The 24,242-nt window shown below is 44.0% G+C and overlaps 3 protein-coding genes across 10 annotated transcripts in view; 1 reads left to right on the forward strand and 2 right to left on the reverse strand.

Annotated features, from left to right (window-relative positions):
* The window catches only part of SNCAIP (synuclein alpha interacting protein), a 344,510-nt gene that overhangs the window by 156,126 nt on the left and 164,142 nt on the right, over positions 1-24,242 (forward strand). The window lies entirely within an intron of this gene.
* Positions 6,485-8,310, reverse strand: LOC143793833 (protein kinase C delta type-like). The gene is made up of 3 exons (XM_077280805.1): positions 7,661-8,310; positions 7,491-7,534; positions 6,485-7,340 (listed from the first exon to the last, which is right to left on the reverse strand). The coding sequence occupies exons 1-2, from the start codon at positions 8,188-8,190 to the stop codon at positions 7,510-7,512; spliced, it is 555 nt and encodes a 184-aa protein (XP_077136920.1). The 5' UTR covers positions 8,191-8,310; the 3' UTR covers positions 6,485-7,340; positions 7,491-7,509.
* Positions 9,294-11,128, reverse strand: LOC143793890 (protein kinase C-like 1). Its single transcript, XM_077280836.1, has 3 exons — positions 10,883-11,128; positions 9,553-9,803; positions 9,294-9,360 (listed from the first exon to the last, which is right to left on the reverse strand). Exons 1-3 carry the CDS (start codon positions 11,126-11,128, stop codon positions 9,294-9,296), a joined length of 564 nt encoding a protein of 187 aa, XP_077136951.1.

Here is a 24,242-nt window from a genome sequence, read left to right on the forward strand (position 1 = left end):
CTTGTCAAGGCAGCGTGCAACTGGAAAATTGCCAAATTTTGATTCTACTGCAGATATGTATAATCTGGAGAATACCTGTAGTTTGTAGGGTCTGTGTGTGAACTTTGGCCCAGTTGTTGATTTGTTCCTCTCCTCCGCATAACTGACTTGTTGACTGCTGCCAAAATAATGTGGTCTTGAAGGTGGTTCAGGTGTTCTATGTCGGGGCCTAAACAGTCCCAACACCCCCATTAGAACCTCGTTATAAGGAACAATTGGAGCAGGGTCCTCCAGAGCGGTGAGGGACATCTGGACCATAGACATAAAAAGAGACTGCCTATCCGGTGGCAGTGAGCGAGTCTTCCTTGCTACAGTCAATGCAAATGAATCACAATGATCCTCGCAAGAAGATTTTTTTAGTAAATCCAGGGTGTCTGTTGCAATTTGAACTGTTTGATCATCATTGCTTTTCTTGTTTTTGTTTTTTTTTCTCTGCTGCCACCGGATAGGCAGCTCTCGTCTCCATTACCACAGCTTCTGCAGAACCAGATGCTCCAGCAGCTGCTGAAGCGGATGTGGATGCAGCAGAAGCTGTGGTAACGGATGGAGAGATGGTCCCTACCGCTCCAGAGGAACTGCCTGCTCCATCCTCTGTGTCGGTGTCATCCACATCAGCCGTTGACATGTTTCCTTCCGTCCTGAGAGAAACAAACAGAACAATAATTAATACAGAATTTTAGAAGGCTGCGAAGGAGCAAAGTTTTACATGCAGCAAATAGGCTGCTACGTCAACATGTATGTCCACTATTTTGCTTGTGTAGTGATAACGCCTGTTTTCATGTAAGTCATGCGTTATCACCACATGTTATAAATAAATTATCTTGTGGAGTGGAAGCGCCAAAACGCAAGATAAATAGAAAAGGAAGTGGTGTCAAGACGCACAACGCATGTGTGGTTACGTAGGGTAGGTATGACACCTTTGTATTTAGCATAGTGCTGGCGGGATTTATGAAAATCCTGTCTTCACTATACTATCACATCTTGATGCAGCGTGTTTAACGCGGTGGCAGGACACAGGGTTGAATACACAGCCAACTGTGCAAGTGCACATGGAAACAGGCTACATGTATATTTGTGGTTTCTAAATTACCTCCGCAATGTCCGGCTGGTGATAAGAAACTGTAGCTCGTCATTAAACGGGAACGTTTTCTTACTTGGTGACGAGCCACTTCTAGCGCAGGTATTGATGTACTTGTTAAACCTGTCCCTGACGGAGCGCCAGCTTTGCTTCACATCTTCTACAAAAAAAATAAAAAGAAACAAAAAATTTTTTTTAGATATATAATCAAAGTACATTTGTAATACAATCAATTTTTAATTACTAAATAAAATTATAATTACCAATTTGCAGTTGCGTTGCCCCTGGATAGGAGTCCCATTCCGGAAACGGGTCACGGAATATTTTGGTCCATGCAAGCTCACGGAAATACTTGTCTTTATAAGACTCATCTGCAGGGTCCCAAAGGGCAGGATAATCACGAACCTACAATGAATACAAAAGTGTCATTTGATACTATATCGAACAGCAAAGTAATGTTAGGGCTTGTTCACACTTTCCTTTTTTTGCTGCGGATTTTTCAGCTGCGGATTTGGAAAAACCGCAGTGCAAAACCGCGGTGGTTTTCACTGCGGTTTTTTGTGCGGTTTCTACTGCGGATTCCACTGCGGGTTTCCAACTGCACTTTCCTATTGGTGCAGGTGGAAAACCGTTGCGGAATCCACAGAAAGAATTGACATGCTACTTCTTTTTTTCCGCAGAAAATCCGCGCGGATTTTCAAGCGGAAAAACGCAAAGTGGGCACAGCGGTTTTTGTTTTCCATAGGGTAACATTGTACTGTACCCTGCATGGAAAACGACTGCGGATCCGCAGCTGCAAATCCGCTGCGGATCCGCAGCAAAAACCGCAAAGTGTGAACATAGCCTTAAATGTTTTTCTAAAATTGGAATATATTTAAATATAACCCCTACAGTAACCCAAGGACAAACAAGAAACCCAAACACCAAATTACACCCCGAAAAAAACAAACACAACATAACGGCTGCCCTAACAGAGAACACAGTGTTGTAACTTCAAAGTCATTGGCAACTATCCCAAAGGGCTAATTTCAACTTGCAATAAACACGTCCGTGTGTCGCAGGTTAAAAACAAGCTCTGGCGCCGGCAATCCTGAGCGGGGCATGTGGCTACATGTGTTGCTGGGTGGGCTCACAATAAGCTCTGGATTGCCGGTGCCACAGCTTGTTTGCAACCTGCAAGACACTCTACACTCAACACTCTAGCTTTCCAAACCATAACCCTAATCTCAACACCAACCCTAATAACAATCCAACCCCTAAACTAAACACTACTTTACCCAAAAAGTTAACAAATAGGCGATGTGGCCTAAATTAGCGTGGCCTACAGTGGAATTATCAGCAACAGAGTGGGAAAGCAGACAGCTGTGGGCCAATCTTTGTGGCCTGGGAAGGGGTTAAAATACCCCTGGCTGTTCCCAGGCCATGAATATTAAGCCCACAGCTGTCTGCGTAGACTTTCTGGCTCTCAAATATAGGAAGAGCACAAAAAAAAATGTCTTGGGGTCCCCCTATATTTTGAGGCCAGAAAGGCTACGCAGACAGCCGTGGGCTTATATTCATAGCCTAGTAAAGGGGCCATGGATATTTGCCCCCCCCCCGGCTACAAATAGAAGCCCACAGCCGCCCCAGAAAAGGCGCATCAAAATGATGTGCCAATTCCGGCACTTAGACCCTCTCTTCCCACTCCCAAGGTGGCATTAAGCCCGGTTAATAATGGAGAGGCGTCAATAAGACGCCAATCCATAATCCTATTAAAAGGATAACAAAATATATATGGGGACCCCCCAAAAAAAATGACATAGGGTCCCATATATTTTTAGGCCAGAAAGGCTAGGCAGACAGCCGTGGGCCAATATTTGTGGCCCGGGAAGGGGTTAAAATACCCATGGCTGTTCCCAGGCTAGGAATATTAACCCACAGCTGTCTGCGTAGCCTTTCTGGCACTAAAATATAGGGGGCCCCCCCAAAAAAAATTGCATAGGGTCCCCCTATTTTTTTTAAGCCAGAAAGGCTAGGCAGACAGCCGTGGGCCAATATTTGTGGCCCGGGAAGGGGTTAAAATACCCATGGCTGTTCCCAGGATAGGAATATTAACCCACAGCTGTCTGCGTAGCCTTTCTGGCACTAAAATATAGGGGGCCACGAAAAAAAAATTGCGTAGGGTCCCCCTATATTTTTAGGCCAGAAAGGCTAGGCAGACAGCTGTGGGCCAATCTTTGTGGCCTGGGAAGGGGTTAAAATACCCCTGGCTGTTCCCAGGCCATGAATATAAGCCCACAGCTGTCTGTGTAGCCTTTCTGGCTCTCAAATATAGGGAGAGCACCCCAAAAAAAGTGTTGGGGTCCCCCTATATTTTTAGGCCAGAAAAGCTACGCAGACAGCTGTGGGCTTATATTCATAGCCTAGGAAAGGGGCCATGGATATTTGCCCCCCCCCCCCCTGGCTACAAATAGAAGCCCGCAGCCGCCACAGAAAAGGTGCATCAAAAAGATGCGCCAATTCCGGCACTTAGCCCCTCTCTTCCCACTCCCGTGTTGCGGTGGGATATGGGGTAATGAGGGGTTAATGCCACCTTGCTATTGCAAGGTGGCATTAAGCCCGGTTAATAATGGAGAGGGGGGTGTCAATAAGACGCCTATCCATTATTAATCCTATGAAAGGGTTAAAAAAACCACAAACATTAGAAAAAAATATTTTAATGAAATAAAGACACCCACTTTTTGACAAACCCTTTATTATACGCTCAATCCATCTGAAGACCCTCGACCTGAAAAAAGAAATAAAAAAACAAACCAAATTCATACTCCCTGGCCCTGTCCGCAGAAATCCAACGAGGGTCCCATGAAGATCTGCCATGGAGAACAGACACATCCGGAGATGTGTCTGCTCTCCACGGCTGCAGCAACACAGTGACAGGAGCTATGGCTCCTGTCGGTGTGTTACTGCACATGCGCGAGAGTTTACCGGCGTTCATTGACCCCAGTACTCTCGCTTTACGGCAGTGCTGCGTGGGAAAGTTCACACGCAGCTGTACTGCCGTAAATAGAGACGCCGGAGCCGCTGAACTCCGGTAAAGTACGTGATACACTGCTAGGAGCTTCGCTCCTGGTAGTGTATCGCCTGGAGAGCAAGCGATCGGCGTGGGACACTCGTTATTGGATTCTGCGGACAGGGAGTATGGATTTGGTTTATTTTTTGGTGATTTTTTCCTAGGAGCGAGGGCTTTGCGTACCTGTATGTGCTGTACGGTGAGTATATACTCTGTTATATGGTGTATGTAATGTCATGTATGTTACGTTTATTGTATGTGTATTGTATGTGTTTGTGTTTTGTGTTACTTACAATTGTGCTAAGTCGCCGGAAACACAGGAACAAGTAGTAATCCCATACGGCGACTTAGCACAATTGGGTGGCACTATCGTCGCATGGGGACACACACACACACATATACACAAACACACATACACAGATACACACACATACATACCAAACCGATCAAATGACCGACATCGATCCCCATGCGACGATATGCCTCCATGATGACAGCCACACTCCGCCCACGCACTTCCGCCCACGCACTTCCTCCCGCTTCGGTTCTACTCCCAAAACCGCATAAAACCCGCAGATATTTTTTCATCAGCGGGTTTTACTGCGGGTTTGACCCTCGCAATGGAGGTCTATGGGTGCAGAACCGCTGCAGTTCCGCAGAAAGAAGTGACATGCTGCGGAATGTAAACCGCTGCGTTTCTGCGCGGTTTTTTCTGCAGCATGTGCTCAGCGGTTTGCGGTTTCCATAGGTTTACATGTAAATGTAAACGCAATGGAAACTGCAGCGGACCCGCAGCGACAAAATCGCTGCGGTTCCGTGGTAAAAACCGCAACGTGTGAACATGGCCTTACTATCACATCTCTTGCTGTGGACGCCTCTCTGCAGGGGATTCTCCTTCTTCATTAATCTTTTCTGGAGGATCTAATCAGACTGGATGTCTATGATATGGGGGTCTGGTATAGGAACCCCATTCTTTTCTGTCCTGTTAGGAAGTTCTGAGGTAATAGAGGATGGAGTGGCTCAGGGTTCTCATTTATTAGCGGAAATGGAGAAAGGCCCCAGAGTCTCCTGCTCCGGACCCGACTCTCCCAGGAATCAGAGCAATTACCTGATTTATCCCCATTGGATATAACGATATCGGGGCTCATCCAGCTTTATCTCATGTGTGACATTGATCCCCAAACTCCAGTCCTCACGGCCCCAACACATCATGGTGTCAGGATTTCCTTCATTTTGCACTGAGGATGGAATTATCGAGGCCTCAGAAGCTGCCGCAGGTTCTCTCCCCCGAGAAATACGAAGGAAATCCTGACACCATGATATGTTGGGGCCGTGAGGCCTGGAGTGTGGGGGACACTGCTGTATGCGCCCACCAGACATAGGGGGCAGTATAATAATGACTACATGGCCGAGCAATGGAGTAAAGACAACACAAAGGTATAGGGGTAAAAAGAAGATTTTATTTATAGATGAGGTTATTATATGTTATATATCATGTATATGTGTAAATTATTCATCTATCAGACTAAATCTATCTATGGGCCGTGTTGGTCCAGAGGAAGGCGAAAACCCCCTGTGAGGAATCGGCCAATTATCCTCATATTAGGGGGGAAAATTCCTTCCTGACCCCAAATATGGCGATCAGAATGAATCCCAGGATCAAGGGCTCATAGCTAATGTGTATACGTAAGTTTAATGTAAAAAATATATATTATTTAAAATTTTTATTATATTATTATTATATAAATGTTTATTATATAAAAATATAAAAGTAATTTCTATTTTTCCGCTAATTTACGTTTATATTTGTGTCGACTATATTATTGTAAATCCAAAATATTATATTATTATTTTACATAAATTATATATTTTTTATTATAAACATAAGAAGCTACTTATTTATTCTATTTTACTAAACCTATCTATGGGCCGTGTTGGTCCAGAGGAAGGCGAAAACCCCCTGTGAGGAATCGGCCAATTATCCTCATATCAGGGGGGAAAATTCCTTTCTGACCCCAAATAAAGTATGGCGGTCAGAATAAATCCCAGGATCAAGGGCTGATAATGAACCGATGAGATTAAAGTAAAAAAATGTGTTGTATTATTTTTTTCCTACTAATCTGGTAGCATGTTTGGACTAATTTATGTCTATATTTGGTTAGGAAACATTTTTTCAACTAATAATATTTTATTTTGTATCTTTTTTTATGCTCTAAAAGTGTGCACTTACTTATTAACCTATGACACTAAATGTATCGGCCGTGTTGATCCAGAGGAAGGCGAAAACCCCCTTGAGGAATCGGCCAATTATCCTCATATCAGGGGGAAACATTTCTTCCTGACCCCAAATATGGCGATCAGAATGAATCCCAAGATCAAAGGCTGATACCTAACCTGTGTAATGTACCTAACCTGTGTAATATACCTGTCATGTAAAATAATATATATGTTTCTTTACTTGGACTAATTATTATTTATAGGAACTATTTTTTCTTTTAAAGTAAGAACATTTTATTTTATTATAACTTTTTTTGTGCTTCTAGTGTGTGATTCTACTTATTAATCTATTATACTAAACCTATTTAAGGCCTTGTAGATCCAGAGGAAGGCGAAAACCCCCTATGAGGAATGGGCCAATTGTCCTCATATTAGGGGGAAAAATTCCTTCCTGACCCCAAATATGGCGATCAGATTAAATCTCAGGATCAGAAGCCGATCTATGTCCTACATCTATGTGCTGATATGTACTGTGTGCTATGTGTGTGCCTGTACTGATGATGTAGTGTGGGGACCTGCACTGACCATGTAGTGTGGGTGATGTGTGATGGGTGCGATACTTACCAGGCCTGTGCTAAGGTGAGTTCAGGGATAATGGCCGCTCCTTACGTGCTGCTGCTCAGCGGCCCCAGGACTGAAAAGTGCGACTATTGTTCCTGAACTCACCAGATGGAAACTTAGCACAGGCCGCTCCTGGGGTAGAAGATCTTCAGGCTGGAGGGATGTTAGATGCCAGCCCAGGAGGTCAAGGGTCTGGGGCAGCAATGGCAGTGGTCCGGCATGAAGATGGTATAGAGAGAGATGATGTTGAAGGGCAGCCGAGGTGACGTACAGCAGCAGAGACGTGAGGCATGGTTCAGGAGGCATGAAGTTCTGGGCAGTTGGCACGGGCTCATCCTGCAAGACATAAGAGGAAGACAGGAAATATATCTACCGGATCTTATGTTATATTAGGGGAATGGTCTTTATAATGAACCATTCTGCTATATAACATCAGATACAATGTACTGACATAATAGGTGTCCTGTGTGTACATCGGTCACTCACCAGATGGTCGTGAATTCTTTCACAGTCCAGATCTTTTCATCCACCTAAGAAAAATAGAAACATAAAGTCACTGTCAGAAAAAGTGAAAAAAGGTAAGATCGATGATGATGATTACCACAATGAGAGAACAGCACCTGATGAGTGTTATTCCCAGAGGAGGAGATATTTACCGGGTCCAGCTTGGTGACACGTACGTAAATCCGGCCACGGGGTGAAGGACTGTGTGCTCCGGCCACTGCAGATGGTGGTTCTCCAGAACTGGCCTGAATGGTGTAAATGGTGGCTCTACTCTCCTTTCCTCCAGATCCTCCCAGCCGATGGTGGTAAAGAATGGATGCTCTCTGATGTTCCCGCTCACACCCAGGCATGTCTGAGGATCTTTGCGCAGCAGCTTCTTGATGAGATGTTTCACGTCAGCATCAAGCCAAGTTGGAAATTTTGGCTTCTCGTTGATGATGGATTTGAAAGCCATTTGCTTGACGGGGCCGTTGTAAAATGGATATCGCCCTGCTGCCATCCTGGACACCACAATCCCCAGGCTCCACCAGTCCACTGCTGCGCCATACCGTTTTCTACGATGCACCTCAGGGGCCATGTAATGGAAAGTGCCCATCACTCCAGAGATGTTTTTGGAGGAGGAGACGCCATCTTGGGCAAGCCCAAGGTCGATGATACGGATGTGGCCATCTGCATCCAACATGATGTTATCCGGCTTTATGTCACTGCAATGAAAGAAGAAAACAAAATAAGAAATCTGTCCAGTGATACAAGAGATGGAAAATGGGTCACTACAAAATACGGCAGAATAGGCGGCAGGACACCAGGGAATCCGGGGGCCATATCTACAGCTTGTAAAAATGTAAGGAGTTAAAAGCACAAGAAGAGTCTGGGGGCGGTTACCTTCTTGGCTCTGTGCCCGGAACCATTGAGCTGTGCTGCGGGTTCCCTAGGGGGAGACTGAGAGACTGGGACAGAAAGGAAGCAGCCACAGGGCGGGAAAGGGACGCGCGCAGGAGACAGAGCAGCGTGCAGAGCAGGGTGCAGCTGCGCTTCAGAAGAGAGAGAGAGAGAGAGAGCTCCCGGTCTGAGGACAAATAGAGAGAGACTGCCCAGAAAGACTGTATCTCGTGAGTACATAAAGCGGACTCTGCTGTGACTGGAGAGGGGCACTTTGAGACCCGTTTTAGAGACTATGACACCCTGTTTTCCTGGTACAGAGACTTAACATTGCGGAGCCCCTGTTTTCCTGGTACAGAGACTTAACATTGCGGAGCCCCTGTTTTCCTGGTACAGAGACTTAACATTGCGGAGCCCCTGTTTTCCTGGTACAGAGACTTAACATTGCAGAGCCCCTGTTTTCCTGGCATAGAGACAACAGTGCGGAGCCCCGATTTCCAGGTTGTGCTGTAAAAGTGAAAGACTCAGAGCCTGTGCATACCACATTGACTCCCGAGACCCCAGGCAGCAGGCTCTCAGAGACTACTCTGCCCACGGACAACAGAGGGACGACAAGTGCCACTGTTTCTCGGCGCCAACGTTGGAGAAGACGACCCTCCAAGCAAGTCATCTTCAGACTGATAAGTGTTCTTTTCTCAAGGAATCCTGCTTAATTCTGTTATATTGTTTAACTCCCGTATTTTTGCATTGTTTTATTGTTAGTTATTTTGCATTGCTTCCTCCCTGCGAGGAGAACCATATCCCTGTTATTAAACCCCTCAACTGTTGGTCTGTCTGTTCCGTGGTGACATACTCAGTACCTGCATCGTATTACATTGGGGACAGAGAGAAGGAGGAAAGTTCTGCTTACCGGTGGACGATGTTGTGTCCGTGGAGGAACTGGAGGCCGCTTACCATCTCTGCTGTGTAGAATCTGATGGAGAGAACAGAGTGCAGAATCAATGTCATGAAATCCTTCTCTGGCAATCCCCAAATACCATGGCACCCCACCTACTGCTTCCAGCACCCTAAATATATGCCCTGCCAGTGCTCCTAGCTGCACCCCGACCTCAGTTTTTTTCCCTTTCTCTTAGTTCTCTTTTAGGTACATTCTCTGTTTTCTCACCTCACATTGCCGATGTTCAGGCAGCCGCACATCCTGATCAAATCCTCCACGCTGCCACCGGACAGGTACTCCATGATGAAATATGCCCTGTGCTGAGACTGGTGTGCGGCATAGAGGTGGCACAGGAATGGGCAGTGTCCGGCCGCCAGGAGTATCCGCCGCTCTCTCAAGATAGTGTCCTCGTTGTCCCTTTTGGTGATCATTTTGACGGCCACGTTGATGTTACTGCCGGGGACAGATGCCAGGACCACCTGAAAAACACAAATGGAGAATACTTAGAAGGTGTCTGCAGGGGTGGAAGGATCTGGATTTTATAGTCCACAAGGCGCATGAGAAAACTGAGTGATCGCTCAGTCTGCTAGTGACCAGGACCATATAGAGGAGCAGATCTATCTATCAGAACAATGCACTGCCTGCTCCATGGATGGGCTATGGAGAGGTCTTAATAAATATTCGTCATTTTAATATTTAGTTCATAAAACTATAATACACATGAAAATATTTAACTTTGTAATACATTTTATCAGCCAAATCGGCTTCTTTCTCCGCCAGGACTGATTTTTTATTTTCAAAATTCTATGTACCTGGGTAAACTCTGTATTTAGTGAAGACAGATTGTTACATTACTGAGGGGAGATGACAGTTGGTGCTGATAATATTCTATGCAGAAGGGAGGGGGAGGAGGAGGGAGGAGTTTTGCATTTAGCCCCTCCTCTCCACTACATAGAATATTATCAGCACCAACTGTCATCTCCTCTCAGTAATGTAACAATCTGTCTTCACTAAATACAGAGTTTACCCAGAAATTGCGAATATAGAATATGAAAAATCAGTCTTGGTGGAGAAAGAAGATTTATCTGATTAGAATTATTACAAAGCTGCTTATTTTCATGTTTGCTATTGATTTATGAAATAAAAATTAAAATGACGATGACTTTTTAAAGGGTTTTCCTCTGTTACCATATGGAAATAAACAGAGTAAGCATTAGTAGAGGCATTGAGTTGGCATTAGTATGGTCCAAATATCATTGATTATCTAGATTTAATAAAAACACAGAGACAAATGTATGTACAATATGGCAGCCTGATAGTAGAAAAAAATAATGTCCCCTGCCCTCTACAGCTGTGACCCCTGAGATGAACCCTCCAGTATAGAAGAATACCAGGTTATAGCAGCACTAGCCCTAACTATGGTGATGTCTTATACCTCATCTCACAGAAGGACACTACAATGAGCAATAACAAAGCAAGACATGGCTGATAACAGAGAACAATACATGGGGATATATGAAAAATCTCAGATTTCAAATAACAAATATGTAGGCCTTACTTTGCCAAAGGCGCCTCTACCTAGGACCTGGTGGATGTTGAAGCGGCTGATGTTAAGCCTGGCATAGGGGCCGGATGATCCAGGGTCTCCGCTGCATCCAGGTGTTGACTCCTTCAATCCGCTGTTGTCTCGTATCCTTTTCTTCTTTAATCCGGTCACGCTGTCCTCTTCCCTCTTCCTTTTCTCCTCGCGCCTCTTCTCCTCGCTCCTCTTCTCACTCTCTTCTCCTCGTCCAGTAGTCACCATTCTCCGTAATCTCTTCCCGCCTGTAGACCTCGGTCCAATCACTTCAGCCGACAGTTGAAAGTAAACGGCAGTTGGTCGTGTGCAGGTGACCAGAGGTCAGAGGTGACGGAACCTTCAGGTGGCTCCTGCCAGGAAGCGGCTCCTGGCCCTGCTCTGCCCTATACACTGTGATGTGGGCATCATGGGTGACAGTTTAGAGTCCAGAGGAACGGCAGAGAACTTCATGGCGACTTCCAGTGGTTTATTTATTAGATTATTAATCCCTCTATGTGTTTCATCATCGTCCCATTTTATAACTTACATTATTTTTGTATTGTAAAGTTAATATTTTTATTAGTTTTTCTATGTTTCTTATCACATATTTCCTCGATGTCCCATTTCCCTTTATCATTTTTCCCAAGAGTCTATTCCACCAAAGTGGTGCTCACCTATTACCCCCAGTGCCACCCAGCCGGCTCTACTGCACCTCATGGACAGAATACACGGAGCTGTAAACTCTTCCTGAGCTTTTATATTCTCTGTATAACCAACACTTTCTACCAATTATTACCTCTTACCAGGAATATGGTGATATTGGGGCAGTATATAATAAAGCCATCAGTGCTATATATAATACAGGTTGTACCGTTCCCAATAACCCATCACATGTGATTTACAGAAATCCCACCACAACCCATCGGAAGGACGGGTCACTGCTGCTCATCTCTGGGGTCACCGAAATCTTCTTCTTCCTCTTTATAATATTGCTTTATTTACATGTAACACAAAGAAAACAATTAAAACCCCCATAAATGAAAATGACCCTGTTATTACGGCTTCTTTGTGCTATTATAGTGTCACAGTCACAGGCAGTGAATACACCGTACCATTTACTGCTGCAGTCAGCGATTAGTTATATACTGGCGGATTGTCACCGTTATTGTAATGCAGGTCCTGTCGCCCTAAATCTATAAACATTAATCCCCCAACATGTTTCGCCCGCTCTCAGGCATCATCAGGAGAATGGGGATTAAAGGAGTAAGATGTCACCGCTCACTCCCATATTATTTGTGGTGCAGACGACTTATGACGTCACATCCACACAGACATGTGAAGACATAGCACAATCAGCAGGTGTCCTAGTCTCATAAACAGGACAGAACACAATTATTGACAACTATGAACACACCTGAGAGGGCTACCTTCAGGGGAATGTCATTAAGTTAGACATATGACATCAGACACCATTTAAGGGGTGATCTATCACGCCCGATGTCCAGGTGGGAAAATCTACATTGGTCTCCTTGCTAGAGAACTTCACGTATGTATCAAGGAACATGTAAGAGACATGGACAAATCTAGGACAGAGGATGATCTTGAACAATTTAAAACCCTACTAAGATATTTTCAACAATTCCATCATAGGGATTCAAGTCTTCTCAGAGTTCTTTTGGGACCGAGAAGTGGTGATCTCAAGAAAACTCTTGCTTACGTTGAGAGCAAGTGGACTTTTAGATTGGGTACCGACCAGGCTTAATGAAAATCTGGGGTTTGGTTCATTTTTAGAAATATGGAGGCATCTTTTGGGAGGTGGGTTTGTGTTTTTTTATTGATTTTAACTCATATTTGTTTGCTCTGCAGTATACAGCCATGAAGGCCGGATTTTAATCCACCTATCTATATCCATGTATGTGATGATTTCTACTTTGTGAACATTTTTCATCCTATAAAGAAATGGAGAATTGGGGGAGTAAAGTCTTCCTACAAACAAGCTTGTTTTTCTCTGCTATTGTTCTCCATGGATCTGTTGCAGAACATATGAACTCTAAAAATGGTCTCTGGCTAGACTGTGAATTCTTTATTATTTTTTTCTATGAGACATTATGGAGCCTTGATAGACTGTTGAACAGGCGGGATTGTGAACCTCTTTATGGACTTGATTTAATTATGATAGATGCTTGTGGACAATCAGGTTACGGATTTTATAATTTTATTTAATGAATTGATAATTGATATTATTAGCTTTCTACAAAATTATTTTCTCTATTATATGGCCATATGGTATGTTGACACATTTAGACCTATTTTTATCTGTGTTATTGGGGACCATACTTTTCACTTTATACTTTTCCCTATTGTTGCTCTGCCTTTTTCACATCTTTTAACCCTTTGCAACTTACCTTTGTTTACATCAATTTCACTTGTGCAATTTTGGCAGAGCCTTATGCTTTGCATACACTTATTTATATTATATATTTTTACCCCTTTTATACTTTCTCTTATGATCCCCCAACTTTCCTGCTTTGGTAGTGATAATATGCTCAGATTTTTAAGTGTTAATTTCTATTAATAAAATTGATTTTATGGTTGAACATATTATTTGATTCCCCTGTTACTTTCATTACATGTATTGGGGTTTTTTGTGTTCATAATGGTTTTTGAATTTGGACCTGTTATTTTTGATATTTATCTTGGGAAACTTCTTGTTTAACTACTGAAATATGTAATCAGTAAATGCACTCAATACTTTGTCGGGGCTCCTTTTGCATCAATTACTGCATCAATGCGTCGTGGCATGGAGGCGATCAGCCTGTGGCATTGCTGAGGTGTTATGGAAGCCCAGGTTGCTTTGATAGCAGCCTTCAGCTTGTCTGCATTGTGGGATCTGGTGTCTCATCTTCCTCTTTACAATACTCCATAGATTCTCTATGGGGTTAAGGTCAGGCGAGTTTGCTGACCAATCAAGCACAGTGTTACTGTTGTTTATAAACTAGGTATATTGGTATTTTTGGCAGTGTGGACAGGTGCCAAGTCCTGCTGGAGAATGACATTTCCATCTCCAAAGTGCTCTAAAATGTCCTTGTAGATGGATGCGCTGACTTTGGTCTTGATAAAACACAGTGGACCTACACCAGCAGATGACATGGCTCCCCAAACCATCACTGATTGTGGAAACTTCACACTAAACCTCCAGCAGCTTGGATTGTGGCCTCTCCACTCTTCCTCCAGATTCTGGGACCTTGATTTCCAAATGAAATGCAAAATTTACTTTCATCTGAAAACAACACCTTGGACCACTGACAACAGTCCAGTTCTTCTCCTTTGCCCAGGTAAGAGGCTTCTGGCATTGTCTATTGGTCATGAGTGGCTTGACACAAGGAATGTGACACTTGTAGTCCATGTCCTGGATACGTCTGTGTGTGGCGGCTCTTGAAGCAATGACTCCAGCAGCAGTCCACTCCTTGTGAATCTCCCACAAATTTTTAAATGGCCTTTTCTGAACAATCCTTTCAAGGCTTTGCACCTTTTTCTACCACACTTTTTCGTTCCACTCAACTTTCCATTATTATGCTTGGATACAGCACTCTGTAAACATTAGCTTCTATGGCAATGACCTTTATTGGCTTACCCTCCTTGTGGAGTGTCAATGACTGCCTTCTGGACATCTTTCAAGTCAGCAGTCTTCCCCATGATTGTGGAGCTACTGAAACAGATTAAGGGACCTTTTTAAACGCCTTTGCAGGTGTTTTTTTTGTTAATTATTCTAATTTACTGAGATAATGACTTTTGGGTTTTCATTGGCTGTAAGCCATAATTAACAGAAATAAACGCATGAAATACATCACTCTGTTTGTAATGACTCTACATAATATATGAGTTTAACTTTTTGTATTGAAGAGCTGAAATAAATCAACTTTTTGATGTTGCACATCCCTGGAATCAGGGTTTCTAGATCTTTATTATGCTGCTCTCAAATTCCAAAAAAAACTACTGAGAAATTCCCTTTACGGGTGCATGTCTTTAAATATGTGTAACTTGTTCTGTGTATAATATTTAATTTTTTTAGATTTTTACATAGAAAAGCATTTTTGGGGATTTTTTTTCCCATATTTTTGTAGATTGGTGACAGAGACAGAGGCATGGGCGGACATACCGCCTGTTCAACCTGTGCAGCTGCACAGGGGCCCGGAGGCTCCAGGGGGCCCCTGCAGGCAGGGCCGGCGTTAGGGGCAGGCAGCTGCCTAGGTCCTCGCTCCCCCAGGGGCCCCCAGCTAGCGGCACATCACGCAGCTGCTATGGGGCCCCTGTGAGGCAGGGGGCCCGCCTGCCACCAGCGCCGACTCCCCCGCCGCATTTAACTATACCGGCGTCTGCCGGTACAGTTCAAAGCAATGATGGAGGAGAGAGCGTCAGCTGACGCTCCCTCTCTCATCATTCCCCGCTCTGCCTCTGACAGACACTGCCGCGCACTCACTGTGTGCCGGCAGGAGCAGGAACTGGAAGCAGCGCGGGCACGAGGAGAGGTGAGGAGTGTGCTGTGTTGTTTGTTGTTTCTTTTTTACTCTATAACAGTGAGTACTGGACTGTGGGGCCATTCTGGGGGGAGAGCTGCGCTGTATACTATGAGGCAGTGTGCTGTATACTATGAGGCTGCGCTGTATACCATGAGGCTGTGTGCTGTATACCATGAGGCTGTGTGCTGTATACCATGAGGCTGCGCTGTATACTATGGGGCAGTGCTGTATACAATGAGGCTGTGTGCTGTATACCATGAGGCTGCGCTGTATACTATGAGGCTGCGCTGTATACTATGAGGCTGCGCTGTATACTATGAGGCTGCGCTGTATACTATGAGGCTGCGCTGTATACTATGAGGCTGTGTGCTGTATACCATGAGGCTGCGCTGTATACTATGAGGCTACGCTGTATACTATGAGGCTGCGCTGTATACTATGAGGCTGCGCTGTATACTATGAGGCTGCGCTGTATACTATGCGGGCAGTTCTGTATACTATGAGGCTGCGCTGTATACTATGAGGCTGTTCTGTATACTATGAGGCTGCGCTGTATACTATGCGGGCAGTGCTGTATACTATGCGGGCAGTGCTGTATACTATGCGGGCTGTGTTGTATACTAAGGTGGGTACATTATACGTTATCTTCTATGGGGGAGGCTGTGTTATATACTGTGGGGGGTGCATTATATTCTATGGGGAAGGCTGTTTTATATACTATGGGGGGCTGCATTATATTCTATGGGGGCTACATTATATTCTATGGGGAGGTGGGCTGTGTTATATTCTATGGGGGCTGTATTAGATTTTATGAGGGAGGATTGCATCATACTCTTTGATTGGGCTACATTATATTCTTTGGGGAGGTGGGCTGTATTATATTCTATGGGGGGCTGTATTATATTTATATTCTATGAGGGGTGATTGCATCATACTTTATGGGGGGGCTACATTATACTATATGAGGGTGGCTGCATTATATTCCATGGGGGTTACATCATACTCTGTGGGGTGGCTGCATTATGCTCTATGGGGTGGCTGCATTATACTGTATGTGGGCTGCATTATACTGTATCAAGGACTATGGGGAATACATTATACTATATGAAGAACTATGGGGTGCATTATACTGTGGGAAGTGAATTATAGGACTGAGGACTGAGGAGTGTATTATACTATATGGAGGATTATGCGGTGTGTATTTTACAATATGGAGGACTGTGGTGCACATTATAATATATTGAGGACTATGAGGTGTATTATACTAAACAAGTAAAATGCTGCCTATTCATCCACTGATTGGATTGGTTATGCCGGAACAGAGATCATTGTTCTCAGCAGCACATCGCCGTTGTAAACTGTAGGTGTGCTGCTGGTAACATGATACTGTATGGTGATCTGTTAGTGATCTATTAGTGATTGTTCTGTTCCCATCATTCTTTCTCAGACAGTGTAAAGAGGCCGGGAAACAAGCGTTGAACAACTTTAGTATTGTCGATCACATTCCTTTAGTGGCCTGAACTCAGCGCTTGTAAATACAATAGAAATGCTTCTGTGTGATGTGCAATATGTTAGGATTTGAGGCCCCATTTTAAACTTTGCCTAGGGCCCCACTTTGCCTAAAACCATCCCTGCCTGCAGGGTGGCTAATAATGAGGGCAATCTGGCCAGTTTATCCGTCTCCGGGGGGCCCCTGGCCAGATTGCCATCATGGGATTGCAGCTCCGCTGCCTGCAAGAGAAAAAGGGAATGGATCCATCCTGCTTCCTGCCACACAGCAGCGGCTGAATGACATCATCATTTAGCGCCACGGCTGTGTGAGACAGGAAGCTGCCAGCGATGGTGCGGCTTCAGGATACTGTGTGAGCAGAGGTGAGGTGTGTGTGTGTGCAGAGAGGTGAATGGTGCTGTGTGTGTGTGTAGGTGGAGGAGAGGGCAATGATGGGGGTGACGGGGCTGAAGGCAATGATTGGGTTGATGGAGAGGGCAATGATAGGGGTGGTGGGGCAGGAGGAAATGATGGTGGCAGTGGAAAGGACAATGATGGGGGTGGTGGGGAGGAGGCAATGATGGAGGTGGTGGAATGGGCAATGATATGGGGTGGTGGGGGAGAAAGCAATAATGGAGGTGGTGAAGAGGTCAATCATGGGGGCTGGGGGAGAGGGCAATAATGGGATGCGGGGGATTTATAATGGGTTTAAGAACAGGGGGAGGTGGAGGAAGACATTATTATCGATTATTATGTCTAACACAGTCCCTTAGTATAAAGTGTACTCACTTTTGTATAGCACAGTCCCTTAGCTTTGTCGCCTTAAAAGGAGGGGGGCCCAGGCACATTTCCTGCGCAGGGGCCCCAAGCAGTCTGTGTCCGCCCCTGACCACCACATAGGGTCCCTGAAAAGAATTGTTTTATTTTTCAATATTCTGCATACAATGGAGACGTGTCGTACTTGGGTCAGATTGGTGGACTAAACTAGCACATTTTAAAGAATGGGTCAGTGAAAACAACAGACTGGACTCAATTATATCTTTGTCAATTTTTTTCACACCAATATGTGACTGAAGCCCTTAAAGTGAATTTGCATCTTTTAAAGACTGTCATTTTTAGATCCAACATTATGTGGTGGTGATTAATTTTGTAACATAGTATTATAGGTTTTCCTTTATTTGATACAGAGCTTCACGTTGCCTACTTACCTCCACACCACTAGAAAGTTAAAGTGGTTCATCTGTCATTAAGTCTCCTGCTTCTAAATTGCCGCCATTGGTTTGTGCCTTCTAGTTAGCAGCCCACCAGTCCATCCCTTACAACCCTGCAGCCCTACATACCTCCAGAAATGATCTTCGACCATTGCTTTCACTATATGCTAGATAATGACAAGCCTTCCTGTGTGCCTGCTATCAGCCTACTAACCCAGTCCCTCAGCCTTTGATGGATGACAAAAGTGATACTAGCACCATCAATCAAAGCAGTAGGGGCTGGGTTAGCAGGCTTACAGCAGGTTCTCAGATTGGGGTGGTCATGACGCTGGCTAGCATATATTGAGAGGACTGTTCAGCGATCATTTTTGGAGGTAAGAAGTTCTGCGAGGGTGAGAGGAATGGATTGTTAAAATGTTAATTAGAGGGAACGAAATGTGGTGCCAGATGTTGAAAACCTTATGACAGGTTCCCTTTAAATGCTACAATTCTAGGTATAGACGCAATGGTAATCAGGAATTACAAAAATACATTGGAACCCACTTTTAGACCTGGAGGAGTCAGCATTGATTGTGATGGCAAATGGCTTTCCATTTGAAAGTAATTTACGACATGTATGGGAGCCAGAGGATATAGTGTACTGCAGCATATATATATATTTTTCATATTAGTAAGCTTGTATGCTTTGCTACTGACAGTGAGCGACACTTTAAAATGGGTTTTCTGGATGTCCACTTTGTTCTCTTTTCCTCGTTTTTTATGATTTCATCATCCTTGATGACTGTTTCTTCTGTTTCCTGAACAATCTAAATCTTAGTGTTTCTTAATCTGCAATGGAATTAAAGATCCTCAGTACATTCTTCAGTCAGGGTTATGCTTCTCTATTTCAGCCACAAACAGTTCCTTTTCCTTCCTTATAGAAACCCAACCTCTGAGTTTTGCTTTCTTTCCTCTGCAGCTGGCGGTCAACTCAGCTTCACCTGGATGAGTCATTGGCAAATGCAATATTAATGCAAAGTCTCTGAACTGAAATAATGTAGTCTCTCTTAGTCCTGTGTACTTTGTGTGCTCCTGGGTTTCAATAATGGAAATACTTTATGCCAAAAGAAGGCAATATGTCTTTCTCTGGCTGTCTAGCTGTAGCATTTAATGCCATGTTCAGATTTGCATTTTCTAACAGGATCAACCATTGACTTGTCTTGTTTCCAATATATAATAGACACAATAGACTTCTGCAACCTAAAACCCCCTAGCTGTTGTGAAACTACTTGTTCCAGTATGACCGAATCCACATAGGCCTTATAGTAGTTTAATAACTGAACATGAGTCAGAACCATCAGAGATTTTCTTTATTAGCACACTCCTTCACCATTACCAATGAAAAGCTTTCCAACCTTCTCTCCCTATTACATCTAATTATCTGTGCACATGACAGTGGTCCATTCTACATCTTCTCAATCCTATGGTGGAGAGTAGTGATGAGCGAGCATGCTCATTACTCGGGTTTTCTGAGCATGCTTGGGTGGTCTCCGAGTATTTTGGGCGTGCTCGTAGATTTAGTTTATGTCCACGCAGCTGCATGATTTGCGGCTGCTAGACAGCCTGAATACATGTGGGGTTTCCCTAACAAACAGACAATCCCCACATGTATTCAGGCTGTCTAGCAGCCACAAATCATGCAGCTGCGGTGACACAAACTAAATCTCCAAGCACGCCCAAAATACTCAGAGACCACCCGAGCATGCTCATAAAACCCGAGTAACGAGCATGCTCGCTCATCATTAGTGGCGAGCATTAACCCATTTTTTCACTATCATTTCTTACCACTAACACTAGCACCTTCTTCCTTTAAATATGATATCGCCACACCCATCTTTAAAAATCCATCCTTCATCTAACCCTTTTTAGGCGGTTAGTCCTTATTTGCCTTAAAAAAAAAAAAAAAGTCTACCTTGAACCAACCTCCCCAATTTCATTCTTCTATCTCTTCGACGGGCCACAATTTAGCTTGAGATTCCAAAACTTTAAGTCACTAAGTATCTGCTATGTGCCAAAGCCTCACTCACAACATTACTGTGTGCTCCTCCTAGACCTGTCCTCTTCCTTCAGCCCAGTATTACGGTACATACTTGGCCCTGTTGGTGTCTCTCAGAGATCTATCCTGATACTCCTACTGTTTTCCTTCTATACTTTTATCCTAAGGCATCTTATAGGGTCTTGTGGCTTTTAGTAACTTCTTTATGCTAATGACACTTACATTTACCTCTTCTGCCCAGAATTCCATCTGCCAAATATCTCTTTACAAACTCTCTCATCTCAACTCTCTCCCTCTGTCCTTCATTTCCACCACTTTCTGAAACTCAGCACGGAAGACACTGAAGTTATCATTCTTCTTACCATCTTCTCAACCTCCTTCCACCAAAACATGTTAATGGCTCTTCTATTTCCCCACACTCACAGGTTTGCTGCCTCCGAGTAATCTCTGTCCTGCCTTTCAAAGCACACATCTAAGTCCCTACCACCTCATGCCACCTTCAACTCAAAAGTTTTTCTCAATTCCTATCTGTCTGCAACTTTGAGTCAACAAATATGCTAGTGTATGTCCTCATCATATTCTGCCTAGACTGCTGCATCATCTTTCTATATGGCTCCCATAGTTCACTCCTTCAGTTCACCCTCAAGTCTTCTACCCAGTTCATCCAACTCTCCTCTCTGCCAAGTCCCATACCTTATAATCAAGGAGACTTTTAAATCCATGACAATGACAGAAATTCTGTTGAGCAAAACAAATTTTGCAAGTCTTGTAATATCTTCCCTATTCTCCCATGTAATACCACATATTATGTTGTAACGGTCCCAAATACCTGTTCTTACTCTAGGCTATACACACAAAGAATTGCTGAAGGAGATACAGAAATTTATGTGGGAGCTAACTGTTTCTTTTCCATAAGAAAATTTACAGTAAAGTGATTGTCTAAAAAGAAAATGGTTGTAAAGAAAAATAATTACTATTAATTCAATAATGCATAATGTTTAAAGTTTAGAAAATGTGCTTAAAATTGACAGGGTATATTTTAGGTAAGTTAAAATAAATTGGCATTGGAGATGGAAAACAAGGTTTTAAGTAGTTACATGAAATTAAACAGGGGGGCATTGTGAAATATAGATATACTCACCCAGGGGGGCATTGTGAAATAAAGATATACCGTACTTGCCCTTGAAATTCCCCACCATTTAAACTCCAGTCATGTCTTCCCGCCAGCCTTCATCTGTCCTGGAGATATGCTGACTATCCACACATGACTGCTGCAGCCAATCACTTGCCTCATCGGTCACATGCTAACTGTGCTGCCATCATCAGTGAGGTTATGGCTTCTGAGTACTGTGTTAATAGTCAGCCCATCATCACTGTAGTTCAGCTAGTAAAGGTCTGGATGTTTCTGCCACTGTGGTTCTTCAGTATTGTTTATTGTATGCTCTGTATATAACATTACCATTTATACTCCCCGTCACAAGCCTAGCACTCAACCAAATCAGATCTCCTGCTTTGCACTGATGAGGAGCAACTGCCTGAAACACGTGTCTGCAAACAGAGTGTCTACTTTGGCTTCTTATCCTAAAAGCCCCGTCACACATAGCGAGATCGCTAGCGAGATCGCTGCTGAGTCACAAGTTTTGTGATGCAACAGCGACCTCAGTAGCGATCTCGCTATGTGTGACACGTACCAGCGATCAGGCCCCTGCTGCGAGATCGCTGGTCGTGTCGGAACGGCCTGGGCCTTTTTTTGGTCGTTGAGGTCCCGCTGACATCGCTGAATCGGTGTGTGTGACACCGATCCAGCGATGTCTTCACTGGTAACCAGGGTAAACATCGGGTTACTAAGCGCAGGGCCGCGCTTAGTAACCCGATGTTTACCCTGGTTACCAGCGTAAATGTAAAAAAAACCAAACAGTACATACTCACCATCTGATGTCCGTCAGGTCCCTTGCCGTCTGCTTCCCACACTGACTGAGCGCCGCAAAGTGAAAGTGAAAGTACAGCACAGCGGTGACGTCACCGCTGCGCTCTGCTCTCACTGTACGGCGGCTCAGTCAGAGCAGGAAGCAGACGGCAAGGGACCTGACGGACACCGAAAGGCGAGTATGTACTGTTTGTTTTTTTTTGGTAACCAGGGTAAACATCGGGTTACTAAGCGCGGTCCTGCGCTTAGTAACCCGATGTTTACCCTGGTTACCCGGGTGCTGCAGGGGGACTTCGGCATCGTTGAAGACAGTTTCAACGATGCCGAAGTTGTTCCCCTGATCGTTGGTCGCTGGAGAGAGCTGTCTGTGTGACAGCTCCCCAGCGACCACACAGCGACAAAACAGCGACGCTGCAGCGATCAGCATCGTTGTCTGTATCGCTGCAGCGTCGCTGTGTGTGACGGGGCCTTAAGTCATGTGTCAAGAGTCAAGACATGTTAAAGGTTTGGTATTGACTTTTAGGATTGCTACATCCAGGAGGGGGCACTCTTGTTTCAGTCATCTTCCTCTCTGCAGGGGCTATTTGCCTATATTCAGTATAAAATGATGCACATTTCTATTGTGAGACAGTGCCTTCAGTAATAATTGATTATTGTCCAATAACATTATAGCATCACTGTGTCTTGACCTTGTAGGGGACTCCAGTGACCCTCATAGACAAATGCCCAGGTGTGAACGCCGTTTCGGCACTGCCATTGTCACTCCCCTGTAGGTTTTTTTTTCTTGGTTTTCTCAGTATGATTCATTAGATTATCTCTATGTGGACAAACCATCTGTCACACATCAGATGCTGACTGCTGGCTCCTGAAGCTATGTAGTATTTCATAATCCTCACCTTTCTGCTGGAAATACTAAAACTGCACATATTTCATAGCTGTCACAATACAAAACCATGAACACTGGCATTTGTGTCTGTGAAGGAAGTGTGCCCAGTGGTTTATTCCCATTGTCCGAGAAAGGAAGTAATTCCATGTGTCGTTTATGTATTTCCACTCCGGACCTAATCTGATATATCCATTATAGTCATCCTCGGAGAATAGTTCATGGCTGCAGCGGAGCCGAGAATGCAAAATGATCTTTTTGTCGAATGGGTACATGTGTAGCATTGAGTAAATGAACTGTTGTAATGAATTGCCTCTGACATATTGACGAGCTTGATATGAGCTATGGCTTCCTTGTGATTTGGCTCATTAGGCGTTTTGTTTTGACAATATGTTTTTAGCTTGGAGCACATGGATACACAGAATAGCTGACTATTTCATGGCTTTTGCTAAGTATGCTTTAATTTACGTATCTTTGTTAGATGCAGAAGCCAAGAAATGTTAGCTGTCGAAATTTTATTCCTTTTTTGCAATTTAATTTATATGTGTAAGTAGCCTGAAAAACAGGTTTGGAAACGACGACAAGTAGGGCCTTGGGCATAGCATAATAGGCAGATGAAGAAGACCTTATAGACCGAAAGAACAGAACATTGATGCTGAGATTCCTACTGATTAAGGACTAAAGCAACCCTCAGGTTTTATATATCAGATATATAATCAAACTAGCTGTGAAATATAGAATATATGTCCCTTCTTCCATCCTTTTCACTTCTTTTTTTGCCATTGATCACCTGATACTTGGACTCGGTATGAGATGTGCTGGCTAATCTCAGAGTGGGGTGAGTGTCTCAGATTACAGGTGCACCACATGCTTCGTAAGAGGAATCATAGAATCCTAGAATGGTAGATTTGGAAGGGACCTCCAGGGTCATCGTGTCCAGCCCCTGCTCAATGCAGGATTCACTAAACCATCTCAGACAAATGTCTGTCCAACCTGTGTTTGAATCTTCCATTGAAGGAGAACTCCCGACAACTCATGGCTGCCTGTTCCACTCATTGATCACCATCACTGTCAAAAAGTTTTTTCAAATATCTAATCTATATCTTCTCCTTTTCAGTTTCATTCCTTTGCTTCTCATGTTTCCATGTGCAAATGAGAATAATGATGATCCCTGTACACTGTGACAACCCTTCAGATATTTGTAGACCGCTATTAAGTCTCCTTATAGCCTTCTTTTTGTAAACTAAACATAACCAGTTCCTTTAACCGTTCCTCGTGAGACATAGTTTGCAGTC

This window comes from Ranitomeya variabilis, chromosome 1 (assembly GCF_051348905.1).
Source record: "Ranitomeya variabilis isolate aRanVar5 chromosome 1, aRanVar5.hap1, whole genome shotgun sequence".
NCBI lineage: Eukaryota > Metazoa > Chordata > Amphibia > Anura > Dendrobatidae > Ranitomeya > Ranitomeya variabilis.